Source organism: Pongo pygmaeus, chromosome 15, assembly GCF_028885625.2.
Source record: "Pongo pygmaeus isolate AG05252 chromosome 15, NHGRI_mPonPyg2-v2.0_pri, whole genome shotgun sequence".
NCBI lineage: Eukaryota > Metazoa > Chordata > Mammalia > Primates > Hominidae > Pongo > Pongo pygmaeus.
This window is the reverse complement of record NC_072388.2, coordinates 105,467,478-105,485,640: the sequence shown is the minus strand read 5'-3', so window position 1 is coordinate 105,485,640 and position 18,163 is coordinate 105,467,478. Positions and strand designations below refer to the sequence as shown.

Below are 18,163 nucleotides of genomic sequence, written 5' to 3'. Positions count from 1 at the left end.
TTTATTGGAATAGCCTATATTCCAGACTCTGCCTTAGATAATTTCATACCCTGGCTTTGTTACTTTCTACAAGAACTTGCTTCTTCCTAAACTTCAGGTTTATTGTTTGTTTTGAAACTGTACTTATCAGAAGTATTAAAGAAAATTTGCAAAATTCCATCTTCCATGTTTATCTGTTATTGTTGATGCAGTTTTAAAAATTATGAAAAATATATTCATTTTGTAAGTACATTTCCAAGCTTAATAGCAGATTTTTAAGATCCAGAATAATACAAAATTCAAATGTTGTTCAGCTGCTTAATAAAAAACAAATTATGATAAACTTTGTTTGCTAGAATACTACCCAGCATTTATAATGAGTGAATGTCTGATATACACAACTACAAGGGAAAATATCTAATTATTTGTGCTAACCAAAATAAGCCAAACAAATAAGAATATATACTATGTTAGTTCATTTTTATAAATTCTGATAAATTAAAATGAATCTGCAGCAATATAAAGATTAGTAGTTGCCAGGGAAATGGTAGAAGAAAGAAACGGAAAAGAGGAAGAATATAGAAGAACAAAAGGAAATGCTGAGAATTCTCTTGTCCACCTTGATAACGATGGCGGTTACATCGTGTTTATCAACTGTAGACTTTAAATACGTGAAAGTTTATTATCTCCAAATGGAAACTTATAAAATTTCTTACAAGCAACAAATGGAAACTTAGACAAGGAAGGAGTGACAGAAAGATAGAAAAATGTATATTAAATTTCAGAAATACTTAAGAATTTCTCTACCTGAACCCTAGTTCTCACCATATTTTAGGTGAATGCTAGAATGCAGCAAAATCACACATGTTCTCAATACAGGAAATGGGTTCCACAAACCACACTAGGCACACCCAGCTCTGTCCTGGGGTCGGTTCAGGGAGTCATTGCAGACAGTGATGAGGAGCACAGGCCCAGGTACCAGGGCTTACCCATCCCAGACATGAGCTCTTAGACACATACTGAGCATGTGTACATGGAGAAACCATTGGCTCTGACGAAACATAATTTACACAAGTATGTAAAAATAAAATAAGGTAATCTTTTCAAAGTGTTTATCACAGTATAATTTTATAACAAGACAGCATATTTCCCAAATACCATCATTGTCACCAAACTCCTGCAAGGCACAGTCATCTTATCTGGGCCTGTCCTCTCCTCAGGCTTCCCACCCCAGAGCTTGCTATATAGTAGGAGACATGCAAATAGGGTCCTCCCTCTGCTGATGAAAACCAGCCCAGCCCTGACTCTGCAGCTCTGGGAGAGGAGCCCCCGCCCTGGGATCCCCAGGAGTTTCCACTTGGTGATCAGCACTGAACACAGACCACCAACCATGGAGTTTGGGCTGAGCTGGGTTTTCCTTGTTGCTATTTTAAAAGGTAATTCATGGTGAACTAGAGACACTGAGTGTGAGGTGACATGAGTGAGAGAAACAGTGGATATGTGTGGCTGTTTCTGATTACAATGTCTCTGTGTTTGCAGGTGTCCAGTGTGAGGTGCAGCTGGTGGAGTCTGGGGGAGGCTTGGTACAGCCTGGGGGATCCCTGAGACTCTCCTGTGCAGCCTCTGGATTCACCTTCAGTAACTACTACATGCACTGGGTCCGCCAGGCTCCAGGAAAGGGGCTGGAATGGGTAGGTTTCATTAGAACCGAAGCTAAAGGTGGGACAACAGAATACGCCGCGTCTGTGAAAGGCAGATTCACCATCTCAAGAGATGATTCCAAAAGCATCGCCTATCTGCAAACGAACAGCCTGAAAACCGAGGACACGGCTGTGTATTACTGTACTAGAGACACAGTGAAGGGAGGTCAGTGTGAGCCCAGACACAAACCTCCCTGCAGGGGCGCGCGGGGCCACCAGGGGGCGCTCGAGACCCACTGAGGACGGGACAGGACAAGTCCCAGGAGCAGGTGCTGGGGGAGGTTTCCTTTCTCCTCAGCTGGAGGTCAGGTTTGTGTTTGCCGGACTTTGGAGCGTTCTAGGCTGTGACGTTTTATTACTTGTGTTTATTATGAATTTATTATCGTTAGTATTTAAATGTTAGTAATTTAAAAATTATATATATATGTTTACATTTTAATGAAATAAACATTCCTATTTGCACCGATTCTTCCAGAGTTTTATTAACATTTGTTGACATCAGCAGCTACAAAGCTATAGGGACATAAATTTATAATCATAGAAAGATGTATAGGCCAGGCGCGGTGGCTCACGCATGTAATCCCAGCACCTTGGAAGCCCTAGGTGGGCTGATCATTTGAGGCCAGGAGTTCGAGACCAGCCTGGGCAAAACAGTGAAACTCCATCTCTACTAAAAATGCAAAAATCAGCTGTGCATATTGGCGCGTGCCTTTAATCCCAGCTACTCGGTAGGCTGAAGCAGGAGAATCACTTGAACACGGAAGGCAGAGATTGCAGTGAGCTAAATGGCGCCACTGCACTCCAGCCTGGGTGACAGAGCAAGATTTGATCTCAAAAAAAACAACAAAAAACAAAAACAAAAACAAAACAAAGAAATAAAAAATATATAAATACAAAGACATATGCATATATGTGTAGGAATCCATAATAAACATTACAATAAAGTAATTCCAAAAATATGTCCTAAAGAATCAAACTTAATGATGAGCTAAATGTAAATTATTTGAGTATTTCACAATTGATTTTGGTTATTTTTAATTATTTACATCAATTGATTTATATTTGTTCATTTAACTACTGTTAACGGTTATTTCAAATGTGGTTGTCACAATAAATAATAAGAATTTGAAGTGATAAATGATAATTATCTTAATCATTTCTTAATTATCTTAGTTATTCCGTATGGTGTTCACAAATCATAACATTGCTTCTTACCTTGTAAATATAAACAACCATAATTTGTGAATTTAAAATAAAATTTTTTATTTTAATTTTTAAAAATTTATCCCAGATCATTATCTTTTTCTTCAGTTCCAGCTCTCATTTGATTGTCTCAAGGGCCCATCCGCACCCCTGTCTCCTGAAGGCTTCTGGGAGTGGCTGAGGGACAGGCAGAAGCAGGAGCCCCGTGTGAGCCCACACGACCTGGAGCCTCCCTCTCCTTGGATTAGGCCATCTCCTCGGGATCACAGGCTCTTCATTATCCTCACCCCGCTGTTGTACCAAACAAGCAACATCACACTTCAATTCACCACGCTTTGCTTTAATTTTCTAAAACATCGTGAAGGTGATAATGTTAACAGTAAATGTATCACTAACAAATAGGATAAGCCCTTTTCCATGGGACAGGGTTTCTTACAAGGACTTGACATGTATTATGTATTTTCCATTTCTTTATAGATGAGATACTAATATCTCCATATTGGAGACAATTCCTTTAGTAATTTCTTAAAATTAATTTTTCCTAGGACTCCAAACAAATCCATGATATAGTTGAAAATTTCAGGTGTAAGAGCTGGGCCAACATTGAGAATATATTAACATTTATAACATGTGCTTGCAAATATTGTTATTTTTCTGTCGGCTGTCCCCAGTTATGGTTTGACACAAAATGTTAGTAATTTATCCTAATAAAACAGTTTACAATATTATATCAATAGTTTATTAACTTTGTATAACTAATAATATAAAATGTTCAACATATTTTAGCCATGTTTTACTTATTTGTGAAATGTGTGTCTATTAATTTTTCATTTTAAGATGTCACCTTTATTTTTTTTATTTCTGGGATTTTATTCTAGTAGATATAACTGAATGTCTTTAAATAATTATTGTAATAATCACATTTACATTTTCTATTTGAATTTTCATATGCATGTTATTAAGATTTAATTTCAATAAAAATATTTTCCTACAATTGTCTATTTTCTGTTTTTATGAGATAACATACAAAAATGCATAGCTCTTCAATGTACAGTTTGAGGGTTTCTGGCAAATGTGCACGTTTGTCTCCAGCACCTAAGTTAGGGTGAGGAGCAGGTCCATCTCCACAAGTGTCCTCTCAGTGCTTCCAGTCAGCTCTATTGTAAGGATTTTTTTTTTTAAATTTCAACTTTTAATTTAGATACAGAGTGGACATGCATGGACATTGTCACATGGGATTATTGAGTGATGCTGAGGTTTGGAATCCAGATTCCATCACCCGCTCCCTCCACTCTCCAGCAGTCCACGGTGTCTATTGTTCTTCTATTTATGTCCGTGTGTGCTCAAGGCAGAGTTCCCACATAGGAGAATATGTGGTATTCGGTTTTCTGTTCCTTCATTAATTTGTTTATGATTAAGACCAACAGCTCCATTAATTTTGCGGCAAGGGACATGATTTCATTCTTTATCGTGGCTGTGTAGTATTGTATAGTGTAGATGTACCACATTTTCTATATTCAGTCTACCAGTGATGTGCATCTGGGTTGAACTACGTCTTTGCCACTGTGAATAGCACAGCAATGAATATGCATGTGTAGGTGTCTCTTTGGTAGAATTATTTGCTTACTTTTTAGTGTATACCCTGTAGTGGAATTGCTGGGTAAAATGATATCTCTGTTCTAAATTCTTTGAGAAATCTCCAGTCTGCTTTCCAAAGTGGCAAGACTAATTTACATTCTCATCAACAGTGTATAAGTGTTCTCTTTTCTCCAAAGTCCCACAAGCATGCTTTGTTTTTTGACTTTTTTGTGATACCATTCTGAGTGGTGCGTTGCTGCTCACCTACAATCATCTCATATTTGATAAGGCTGATGAAAACAAGCAATGAGGAAAGGACTCCCTGTTCAATAAATGATACTGGGACAACTGGCTAGCTATATGATGAAGATTGAAGCTGACCCTGTACTTTCAACATATATAAAATTAACTCAAAATTGATTAAAGCCTTAAATGTAAGACCTCAAACCATAAAACTCCTTGAAGACACCCTTGAAAACACTCTTATTGACACCAGTTTTGACAAAAAAATTTTGGCTAAGTATCCAAGGCCAGTTGCAACAAAAAGAAAAATAGACAAGTGGGACCTAATTAATTAAGGAGTTTCTGCACAGTAAGACAAACAAACAAACAAGCAAGCAAACAAAACTATCAGCAGTGTAAGCAGACAATCTACAGAATGTGAGAAGATATTCACAAGCGTTGCATCCCACAAAGCCCTAGTATCCAGAGTCTATAGAGAACTCAAACAAATCAGAAAGCAAAAAATAAATAACCCCTTTAAAAATGGGCTGATATGATTTGGCTGTGTCCCCACCCAAATTTCAACTTGAATTGTATCTCCCAGAATTCCCACGTGTTGTGAGAGGGACCCAGGGGGAGGCAATTGAATCATGGGGGCTGGTATTTCCCATGCTATTCTCTTGATAGTGAATAAGTCTCATGAGATCTCATGGGTTTATCAGGGGTTTCCGCTTTTGCTTCCTCATTTTCTCTTGCCACCCGCCAGGTAAGGAGTGACTTTTTCCTTCTGCCATGTTTCTGAGGCCTCCCAAGCCATGTGGAACTGTAAGTCCAATTAAACCTCTTTTTCTTCCCAGTTTTGGGTATGTCTTTATCAGCAGTTTGAAAACGGACTAATACATAGGCAAATGACACAGACACTTCTCAAAAGAATACATACAAGTGGCCAGCAAATATATTGTAAAAATGTTTAACATCACTAATCATCAGAGAAATGCAAATAGAAAAATGTTCTGATTTCTGTCACTATAGGAGGTCCCTTTTTCTTGTTTAGAACTTCATATACATGGAATAAAATATTATAGATCATTTTTGTAAGGGGCAACTTTTACTATTTGTGAGGTTCATTCATGTAATAGCATCTATCAAGGTTTTGTCATCATATGTATAAATATGTATGTACTCATACACATATAGATATTTCATATCTAAATCAATTACGTTAATAAATGGCAGATTGTTAAATAAATAAATCAGTTTATTAAGTAAATAAGTGACAATATGTATATCTATTTTCCTGTTGATGGGATTTAAATTTGTTTCCAAAATAAACATCGTAAACAAAACTATTATAAGTATCTTTGTACAAGTTCTTCTGTTTATATTCACACATTTTATTGATAAAATATGTAGAAATATAAGTATGCATTATAACTTTTCAGCTTTATGGAGCAATCACTGACAAATAAAATTGTATATATTTAGGGTACACCACTTGATGTATTGATGTACCTGGGGAGATGCTCATCATGATCAAGGTAATAGGCATGCCTGTCATCTCAGAGAGTTATCATTTTATGCCTTTAATTTACTCTGTGTGTGTGTGTGTGTGATAAAAACACCCAATATCTACTCTTCTGGCAAAAGATACCTTTATAATACAATATTCATTAGTATAGTCACATTGCTGTACATTTGATCTCCAGAACTATTTCAACCTGTGTTTTAGTCCATTCTCACCCTAATGTAAGGAACTACCTGAGCCTAGGAAATTTACGAAGAAAAGTGCTTTAGTTGACTCGCAGTTCTGCAGGCTTAACAGGAAGCATTATTGGGAGACATCAGGAAACTTACAGACATCATGGAAAGTGAAGGGGAAGCAAGGACCTTCTTCACATGCTGGCAGGGGAGAGAGAGAGAGAGAAAGAGCAAGGCGAAATGAGCCACACTTTTAAACCATGAGATCTTCTGAGATCTTGCGAGAATCACAAAGGGGAAGGTCGCCCCCATTATTCAATCTCTCCCCATCAGACCCCTCCTACAACACTTGGGGATTAAAATTTAACATGAGATTTGGGTGAAAATGCAGAGACAAACCATATCATTCCACCCCTGGTCCATGACAAATCTCATGTCCTTCTCACATTGCAAAATATAATTATCCCTTCTCAACAGTCTCCCAATCTTAACTCATTTCAGCATAATCATAAAAATCTATAGTCTAAAGTCTCTTCTGACAAGGTCAGTTTCTTCCCCCTATAAATCTGTAAAATTAAAAACAAGTTAGTTATTTCCAAGATACAATGGGGGTGCACGTACTGGGTAAATGCTCCCAATCCAAATAGGAGAAATTGGCCACAGAAAAGGGATTACAGGTCCCATGCAAGTCCAAACACCAGCAGGGCAGTCATTAAATGTTAAAGCTCCAAAGTAATTTTTCTTTTACCCCATGTCTCACATCCAGGACACACTGATGTAAGAGGTGGGTTCCCAAGGCCTTGGGAAGCTCCACCCTTGTGGCTCTACAGGGTACAGTCCCCATGGCTGCTTTCATAGGCTGGCATTGTGTTCCTATGGTTTTTCTAGACACACCGTGCAAGCCGTTGGTGGTTCTACCATTCTGGGGTCTGGAGGATGGTGGCCCTCTTCTCACAGATCCACTAGGCAGTGCCCCAATGGGGACTCTGTGTGGGGGATCCAACATCACACTTTCCTTCTACACTGGCCTAGTAGAGGTACTCCATTAGGGCTCAGCCCCTTCATCAGACTTCTGCCTGAATATCCAGGCATTTTCGTACATCATCTGAAAAGTAGGAGGAGGTTCCCAAACCTCAGCTCTTGCCTTATGTGCACCAGCAGACTCAAAACCATGTGAAAGCAACCAAAGCTTAGGGCTTGCACCCTCTGAAGCAATGGTCTGAGCTCGACCTTGGTCCCTTTTAGCTATGGCAGGCACGAGACAGACAAGGGTGTAAGGTGCCACGTCTCAAGGCTGTACAGAGCAGTCAGGTACTGGGCCTGGACCATGAAATCATCTTTCTCTCCTGGGCTTCTGGGCCTGTGATGGGAGGGGCTGCCGCAAAGATCTCTGAAATGCCCTGGGAACATTTTTCCCATTGGGCTCCTCATTACTTATTCAAATTTCTGCTGCCAGCTTGAATTTCTCCCAAGGACATGGGTTCTTCTTGTCTGCCAGATGGTCAGGTTGCAATTTTTTTCCAACCTTTTATGCTCTGCTTCCCTTTTAAATATGAGTTTCAATTTCAGACCATCTTTTCATGAATGCATATGACTTATGTTTTCAGAAACAGCCAGGGAAAATCTTGAATGCTTTGCTGGTTAGAAATTTATTCTGCCAGATACCTTAAATCATCTCTCCCTAGTTCAACATAGCACAGATCTCTAGGGCAGGGGCAATATGCCACTAGTCTTTTTGCTAAAGCATAGCAAGTGTGAGCTTCACTCCAGTTCACAAGAAGTTCTTCATCTTCATCTGAGACCACCTCAGCCTGGACTTTATTGTCCATATCACTATCAGCACTTTGGTCAAAACGATTCAGTAAGCCTCTAGGAAGTTTCAAACGTTTCCACGTCTTCCTGTCTTCTTGTGTGCCCTCTAGGCTTTCCCAACATCTGTTCATTACAAAGTCACTTCCACATTTTCAGGTATCGTAATAGCAGTACCACACTCCTGGTGCAAATTTTCTGTATTAGTCCATTTTCCCACTGCTATAAAGAACTACTTGAGACTGGGTAATTTATGAAGAAAAGAGGTTTAGCTGGCTCACAGTTCTGCAGGCTAAACAGGAAGTGTTACTGGGAGGCATCAGGACACACAATGATGGCAGAAGGTGACACAACATACCAGAATCTCTGAGACATATTTAAAGCAGTGTGTAGAGGGAAATTTATAGCACTAAATGCTCACAAGAGAAAGCAGGAAAGACCTAAAATTGACACTAACATCACAATCAAAAAAGCTAGAGAAGCAAGTGCAAACACATTCAAAAGCTAGCAGAACGCAAGAAATTACTAAGACCAGAGCAGAACTGAAGGACATAGAGACACAAAAAACCCTTCAAAAAAATCAATGAATCCAGGAGTTGGTCTTTGGAAAAGATCAACAAAATTGATAGACCACTAGTAAGACTAATAAAGAAGAAAAGAGAGAAGAATCAAATAGATGCAATAAAAAATGATAAAGGGGATATCACCACCGATCCCACAGAAATACAAACCACCATCACAGAATACTATAAACACCTCTACACAAATAAACTAGAAAATCTAGAAGAAATGGATAAATTCCTGGACACATACACCCTCCCAAGACCAAACCAGGAAGAAGTTGAATCCCTGAATAGACCAATAACAGGCTCTGAAATTGAGACAATAATTAATAGCCTACCAACCAAAAACAGTCCAGGACCAGACGGATTCACAGCCAAACTCTACCAGAGGTACAAAGAGGAGCTGGTACCATTCCTTCTGAAACTATTCCAATCAATAGAAAAAGAAGGAATCCTCCCTAACTCATTTCATGAGGCCAGCATCATCCTGATACCAAAGCCTGGCAGAGACACAACAACAACAAAAAGAGAATTTTAGACCAATACCCCTGATGAACATCGATGCAAAAATCCTCAATAAAATACTGGCAAACCAAATCCAGCAGCACATCAAAAAGCTTATCCACCACAATCAAGTTTGTTTCATCCCTGGGATGCAAGGCTGATTCAACATATGCAAATCAATAATTGTAATCCATCATATAAACAGAACCAAAGACCACAACCACATGATTATCTCAATACATGCAGAAAAGGCCTTCGACAAAATTCAACAGCCCTTCATGCTAAACACTCTCAATAAACTGGGTATTGAGGGGACGTATCTCAAAATAATTAAAGCTTTTTACGACAAACCCACAGCCAATATCATACTGAACGGGCAAAAACTGGAAGCATTCCCTTTGAAAACTGGCACAAGACAGGCATGCCCTCTCTCACCACTCCTATTCAACATAGTGTTGGAAGTACTGGCCAGGGAAATCAGGCAGGAGAAAGAAATAAAGGGTATTCAATTAGGAAAAGAGGAAGTCAAATTGTCCGTGTTTGCAGATGACAAGATTGTATATTTAGACACCCCATAGTGTCAGCCCAAAATCTCCTTAAGCTGATAAGCAACTTTAGCAAAGTCTCAGGATACAAAATCAATGTGCAAAAATCACAGACATTCCTATACACCAATAACAGACAGAGAGTCAAATCATGAGTGAACTCCCATTCACAATTGCTTCAAAGAGAATAAAATACCTAGGAATCCAACTTACAAGGGATGTGAAGGACCTCTTCAAGGAGAACTACAAACCACTGCTCAATGAAATAAAAGAGGACACGAACAAAGGGAAGAACATTCCATGCTCATGGAGAGGAAAAATCAATACCATGAAAATGGCCATACTGCCCAAGGTAATTTATAGATTCAATGCCATCCCCATCAAGCTACCAATGACTTTTCTTCACAGAATTGTAAAAAACTACGTTAAAGTTCATATGGAACCAAAAAAGAGCCCACATTGCCAAGACAATGCTAAGCCAAAAGAACAAAGCTGGAGGCATCACGCTACCTTACTTCAAACTATACTACAAGGCTACAGTAACCAAAACAGCATGGTACTGGTACCACAACAGAGATATAGACCAATGGAGCAGAACAGAGCACTCGGAAATAATACCACACATCTACAACCATCTGATCTTTGACAAACCTGACAAAACAAGAAATGGGGAAAGGATTCCCTATTTAATAAATGGTACTGGGAAAACTGGCTAGCCATATGTAGAAAGCTGAAAGTGGATCCCTTCCTTACATCTTATACAAAAATTAATTCAAGATGGATTAAAGACTTAAATGTTAGAGCTAAAACCATAAAAACCCTAGAAGAAAACCTAGGCAATACCATTCAGGACATAGGCTTGGGCAAGGACTTCATGTCTAAAACACCAAAAGCAATGGCCACAAAAGCCAAAATTGACAAATGGGATCTAATTAAACTAAAGAGCTTCTGCACAGCAAAAGAAACTACCATCAGAGTTAACAAGCAGCCTACAGAATGGGAGAAAATTTTTACAATCTACCCATCTGACAAAGGATTAATATACAGAATCTACAAAAAACTTAAACAAATTTACAAGAAAAAATCAAACAACCCCATCAAAAGGTGGGCAAAAGATATGAACAGACACTTCTCAAAAGAAGACATTTATGCATCCAACAGACACGTAAAAATGCTCACCATCACTGACCATCAGAGAAATACAAATCAAAACCACAATGAGATACAATCTCACACCAGTTAGAATGGTGATCATTAAAAAGTCAGGAAACAACAGGTGCTGGAGAGGGTGTGGAGAAATAGGAACACTTTTACACTGTTGGTGGGACTGTAAACTAGTTCGACCATTGTGGAAGTCAGTGTGGCGATTCCTCAGGGATCTAGAACTAGAAATACCATTTGACCCAGCCATCCCATTACTGGGTATATACCCAAAGGATTATAAATCTTGCTGCTCTAAAGACACATGCACACGTATGTTTATTGTGGCACTATTCACAATAGCAAAGACTTGGAACCAACCCAAATGTCCAACAATGATAGACTGGATTAAGAAAATGTGGCACATATACACCATGGAATACTATGCAGCCATAAAAAATGATGAGCTCATGTCCTTTGTAGGGACACAGATGAAGCTGGAAACCATCATTCTCAGCAAACTGTCGCAAGGACAAAAAACCAAACACCATATGTTCTCACTTATAGGTGGGAATTGAACAATGAGAACACATGGACACAGGAAGGGGAACATCACCCACTGGGGCCTGTTGTAGGATGGGGGGAGTGTGGAGGGATAGCATTAGGAGATATACCTAATATTAAATGAGGAGTTAATTGGGTGCAGCACACCAACATGGCACATGTATACATATATAACAAATCTGCACGTTGTGCACATGCACCCTAAAACTTAAAGTATAATAATAAAAAAAAAAAGAAGTGGAGTACTGCTATAAAAAAATAAGTGAAAATATGGAAGCAGCTTTGGAACAGGATAACAGGCAGGGATTTGGATGATTTAGAGGTCTCAGAAAAAGACAGGAAGATAAAGAATAGTTGGGAAATTTTTAGAGACTGGTTAAATGGTTGTGTCCAAAATGATGAAAGAAATATGGGCAGTGCGGCCGCCCGGTCTGGGAAGTGAGGAGCACCTCTGCCTGGCCGCCCCCTCTGGGAAGTGAGGAGCGCCTCTGCCCGGCCGCCCTGTCTGGGAGGTGAGGAGCGCCTCTGCCTGGCTGCCACCCGGCTGGGAGGAAGTGAGGAGCGCCTCTGCCCGGCCGCCCCGTCTGGGAGGTAAGGAGCGTCTCTGCCCGGCCGCCCCGTCTGGGAAGTGAGGAGCGCCTCTGCCCGGCGGCCCCGTCTGGGAAGTGAGGAGCGCCTCTGCCCGGCCGCCCTGTCTGGGAGGTGTACCCAGCAGCGACCATCGGGACAGCGACCATCGGGAGTGGGCCATGAGGACGATGGCGGTTTTATTGAAAAGAAGAGGAGGAAGTGTGGGGAAAGGAAGGAGAGATCAGATTGTTGCTGTGTCTGTGTAGAAAGAGGTGGGCATAGGAGACTCCATTTTGTTCTGACTAGGAGAAATTCTTCTGCCTTGGGATGCTGTTGATCTATGGCCCTTCCCCCAGCCCCCTGCTCTCGAAACATGTGCTGTGTCAACTCAGGGTTAAATGGATTAAGGGCGGTGCAAGATGTGCTTTGTTAAACAGATGCTTGAAGGCAGCATGCTCTTTAAGAGTCATCACCACTCCCTGATCTCTAGTACCCAGGGACACAAACACTGCAGAAGGCCGCAGGGACCTCTGCCTAGGAAAACCAGAGACCTTTGTTCATGTGTTTGTCTCCTGACCTTCTCTCCACTATTATCCTACGACCCTGCCATATCCCCCTCTCCGAGAAACACCCAAGAATGATCAATAAATACAAAAAAAAAAAGGAATTGAATTAATTTAAATCTAACTAGCCACAGGCAGCTAGTGGCCACCATATTGATGGAGTAGTTCTAAATTTTCTCCTATCTCCAATGTTTGATTGTGTCACATCTTGTTTATTAAACTATAGTTTAATAAATAAATACTCTTTTCCAAAAAAAAAAAAAAAAAAAAAGAAATATGGGCAGTGAAGTCAAGGCAGAGAATGCCTCAAGTGGAAATGAGAAAGTTATTGGGAACTGAAGTAAAGATCGCCTGTCAAGCAAATCACTTGACTGCATTATGTTCATGTCCCGGGGATCTGGAGAAGTTTGAACTTAAGAGTGATGATTTAGGGTAACTGACAGAAAAAAAAATTATAAGTAGCAAAGCATTCAAGATGGAGTCGGCTTACTTCTAACAGTCTATGATCAGATATGGAAGCAAATAAATGAGTTAAAGATGGAACTTATATTTAAAAGAGACGTGGAGCATGGAAATTTAGAGAATGTACAGCCTGGTTCTACGGTCAAGAAATAATCCAGGTACACTGTGAAGCAAACACTTGCTAGAAAGATTAGCTTGACTAAAAAGAAGCTGATTGTGAAAATCCAAACAATAAGTAAGAAAACGGCCTCAAAGTCATTTCAGAAGTCTTTGAAACCAATTCTTCCATTACGAGATGAGGTACAGGAGGACAGATTTTTTGGCGGGGTGAGACCCAGGGTGTCAATGTGCTGCAACATTTCAGAAGTCTGCTCACCACATTCCCACTGCTGCATCTCCAGCCAGTGCTGAAAGGCTCAAAATTACAGCTCAGTTCACCACCTCTGATGGTGCAAGTTGTAATCCTTGGTGTCTTCTATATGGCATAAGGCCTGGGTATACACAAGATGCAAGAATGAACACAGCTTCATGGCTTCCCTCTAGATTTCAGAGGATATTTGAGAAAGGTTATGTGCCCAGGAAGGAGCCTGCCTTAGGGTCAGAGTACACACAGAGTAACTTTTTTCAGGGCAATGCTGAAGTAAAATGAAGAATTAAATCCCCACAAAAGGTCCACACCAGAACATTGTCTAGTGGAGCTGTGGGAAGAAGGTCACTGCCCTCTAGAACCCAGAATGGTAGATCCAATAGCAGCTTACGCCCCAAGCCTAGAAAAGCTGAAGCCACTCAACTCTAAACTGTGAGAGCAGCCATGTTGGCTGCACTGAGAAAAGTCGCATACGTAGGTTTGCTCACAACCTTGGGAGCCCATACTTTGCACAAGGCTGCAAGACATGGAATCATTGGTCACTTTGGAGGTTTAAGATTGAGTGCCTGTCCTGCTAGGTTTTAGCATTGCATAGAGGCTGTTACCCATTCATTTAGCAAATTTCTCTCTTTTAAAATGGCACTGTTTATGCAATGTCTGTACCAACATTGTAGCTTTGAAGTAAATAACTTGTATTTAATTTTACAAGCTCATAGATGGAAGTAATGTGGGCATGAGTCTCAGATGAGACTTTGTCCCTTGTACTTTAAGTTAATGCTGGAACAAGTTCAGATTTAAGGGGCAGATTTGAGGTGGGGGGAGGAATTGGGAAGAAATGATTGCATTTTGGAATATGAGAAAGACGTAATATTTTTAGTATAGTCCATTGTGAAAGTTTTAAACTGTATTTCATAACTAATTCAATGAAGTCTTTATTCACTGAAGATTGATTATTTTTTAAAAATCAAAGTCTTAAGTAAATATTGTATTCTCGTTTTTGTTTTTTGTTTTTTGTTTTTTTGAGATGGAGTCTCGCACTGTCGCCTGGGCTGGAGTGCGAAGGCACGATCTTGGCCCACTGCAACCTCCGCCTCCCGGGTTCACGCAGTTCTCCTGCCTCAGCCTCCAGAGTAGCTGGGATAACCAGTGCACGCCACCACACCCCGCTAATTTTTTGTATTTGTAGTAGAGACGGAGTTTCACTGTGCTGGCCAGACTGGTCTCCAACTCCTGATCACTTGATCCCCTCTCCTCGGCCTCCCAAAGGGCTGGGATTACAGGCGTGAGCCACTGCGCCCGGCCTGAGTTATTCTGATTTATTTGTGTTGGTTCTCAACATTCTTTTGGATTTAATTGAGCTTCTTTAAAATCAACATTTTGAATTATTTGTCTGACATTTCAAATATAGAATGTTGTTTAGATTCTATTGCTGGAGAGCTAAGGTGATATTTGGAGTGTTGTAATTCTGTTTTTTCATACTTCCAGAATTGCTTATCTGTTTGCTTTTCATTGGCTAAACCATCTCTTATTATTTTTGAATTCATTTTGATTTTAATGAAAATTTCATTCCCCTTAGAATGTGAATATAATGTATACTGTGTGTGTCTTTTGATTTGGCTCTTGGTTTACTTAGTGGCAAAGATTCTGTAAGAGTTCCTTGTCTACAGACAGCCATTATTTAGTGGTTTTCTGAAATCATGATTTTAATAACAATGTACTGGGCTTGTGAGCAGGCTCACTGCTTCCCGCAGATCCTAGATATTGGAGGCCTCAGGAACTGTTTCTCATTTGAAATGCATTTGTTTCAGCAGATTTTTTTACTGGGCTGTTAAGTTCACCCTCCACATTAGTAGATGTCCTTACAGATTAGAGCTGACTGTGGTAGAAGCAGTTGAGTACATGCTTGATATCTGTGCACAGGAAGAAGCTCTCTGTTGGCTCAGGCAATGGACTGGTCTATGAAATGCACAGTGACTTGAGTTCTCTGCTCAGCCCCTGAGTGGGGGACAAAGCTGGGTAGAGATGAGCCATCAAGCCTGGCAAGCAAAAGGACTAGGCTTGATGGAAATGGCCAAGTGAGGGGCATCTACTCTGTGTGATTTCTTTTGTTGTTAGTAGCTTTAGTGTGGTGGCTTTTTCAAATTCCCGCTGTAGTAGTAATATACTGGGCATGTGAGCAGGCCCATGGTGTTTTGCGGAGCTGGAATCACAGATGTATTGAGAAGCTAATCTCAAGTTCAAGTGCTGTACACTGGTGATAGTGACTTTGTATTAGGTCATGAAGTTTGAACATCAGGCCAAAAGGTGGTGCTCGCAGGTAAGAGCCGACTACGGTGACAGCTGAAGGGTTTATGCTTTACCAGTGGTTAAAGTGGGAAATTTGTCATGCTCCAGATCTTAGAGAAAAGACTTTTAGTTATTTCTCATTCAGTCTGATACTACCTGAAAGTCTCTCGAGTATAACTCTTATTATGTTGAGATGTGTTCTTTCTACAGCCATTTTTAAAAGTTATTTTTTAATGAAAGGATGCTCAGTTTCATCAAATGTTTTTCAGCATCAATTAAAAAATATTATACGTAGATTAAAGATCTAAATGTAAAACCCAAAACTATAAAAACTCTGGATAATATCCTAGGAAATACGGTTTAGTACATAAGAACTGGCAAAGACTTTATGATGAAAATGCTAGAAGTAATTTTAACAAAACCATAAATTGACAAATGAGACCCAAGTACACTAAAGAGCTTCTGCATAGCAAAAGATACTATCAACAGAGTAAACAGGCAACCTATAGAACGGGAAATAAAATATTTACAACCTATGCATCTGACAAAGTTCTAATATTTAGAATCTACAGAACTTAAACAAACATACCAAAAAAAAAGTGTCCAAAGGACATAAAAAGATACTTTGTAAAAAAGACCTACATCCAGCCAGCAAGCTTAGGATAAAATGCTGAATATCTCTATCATTAGAGAAATACATGTCAAAATCACAATGAGGTACCATCTCACATCAGTCAGAACGGCTAATCTTAAAAAGAAAAACTAACCGATGCTGCTAAGGTCGCAGGAAAAAAAGAGAACATTTATACACTTCTGGCGGGAATATAAATTAGTTCAACCATTGGGGAAAGCAGAGTGGTGATGCCTCAAATAATCTAAAACAGAAGTTTCATTTGACCCAACAATCCCGCAACTGGACGTATATCTAAAGGAATATAAACATGTAGGCTCATTGCAACACTATGCACAATAGCATAGACATGGAATTTTCCTAAATCTCCATCACTGGCAAAATGGATAGAGAAAAATGTGGTACATAGAACCATGGAATACTATGCAGCTAAGAAAAGAATGAAATTATGTCCTTTGTAGGAACATGATGGAACTGGAGGTCATTACTCTTAGCAAACTAATGCAGGAATAGAAAACCAGACACTATATGTTCCCACTTATTTGTGGGAGATAAATAATGAGACATATTCTCTCAGGACCCAAGTCTTCCTTATTCAAAAAATTATTCTAAAATAAGTGTTCAACAAGTTGCTGATATGCCTTTAAATATCCTGTTTCATCTGGACCATTTATATCACTCAATAAGGCAATGAAAACTATATTTAAATGTGGGATCCTACGATAATAAATATCTTAATAGTGAGAATACGAAGGATATGGATGGTTTTATTAATTCAATGGGCACGTGAATGTGGGAGACACTATATTCCTATGAATAAGATATTCAGATTTCAGAGATAAGTAATGTTTCGTACAATGTTTGTGTGACAGGACAGTGGTGGATTCGAGAGCGTGCGCGGTGGCAGGTGCACAGACCAAGTGGATCAGAAATCAGTATGTCCAGATGAGAATCCACGGATATGAACGAAGAGTATGTAAATACTTCAAATAATTCATTTAATGGAGTTTGAAATAAAACCCAAACTTATTCAAAACACGAATTACTTAGTAATTATTTAGAGAACTATGAGTGTATCAAGAAACTCAAATTCCTATTTCTGTTTCAACCCCGGATCCCTACTGTCAATGGGAGGAAAAACTCAGAACAAATCACACACCACAGGGCAAATCTGTCAACCAAGACTCTTTCCACTGAAGTGCCTGGGAGCTCAGGACTCTCAGGCAGGTGCTAGGGACTCTGTCTTGGGAGTGCCCAGCAGATCTCAGAACTCTCCATGGAGCCTGTTGGATACTCATGTGGGGTAACTAGTGGCCACCTTTTCAGTGTTACCAGTGAGCTCTGACTGTTCCTAATGGGACCAGGATGGAGTCAAGGTGCCTGATCAATGTCAGAGACAGCGATGGTCCCAGAAACAACCCAGGTAAGCTCTATGCCAATAAAATGTGGGTTCACAGTGAGGAACGCATCTTGGGGTTGGGGCTTGTTCTTCAGTGGGAAGAATGTTGTCCACAGAAAGCTTAGAAATGTGGCAAGGGATGAATTTCCTCAAGCAGGATTAGGGCTTGGTCTCTCAGCATCCCACTCTTGTATGGCTGATGTGGCATCTGTGTTTTCTTTCTCATCCTAAATCAGGCTCTGAGCTGTAAAATACCCTGCCTGGAGAATATGCAAATAACCTGAGGTCTTCTGAGATATAGATATGTTGGTGCCCTGAGAGCATCACCCAACAACCCCATCCCTCCTCTGAAGAAGCCCCTGGGAGCACAGCTCATCACC

At 39.9% G+C, this 18,163-nt stretch overlaps 1 gene segment (V, D, J or C); it reads left to right on the top strand.

The window, feature by feature from the left end:
* Nucleotides 1-1,295: 1,295 nt before the first annotated feature.
* LOC129012399 (immunoglobulin heavy variable 3-49-like) lies at nucleotides 1,296-1,919 on the top strand. The segment is given in 2 exon segments: nucleotides 1,296-1,415; nucleotides 1,519-1,919. Coding segments are annotated over 2 exon segments (447 nt in total).
* Nucleotides 1,920-18,163: the final 16,244 nt, after the last annotated feature.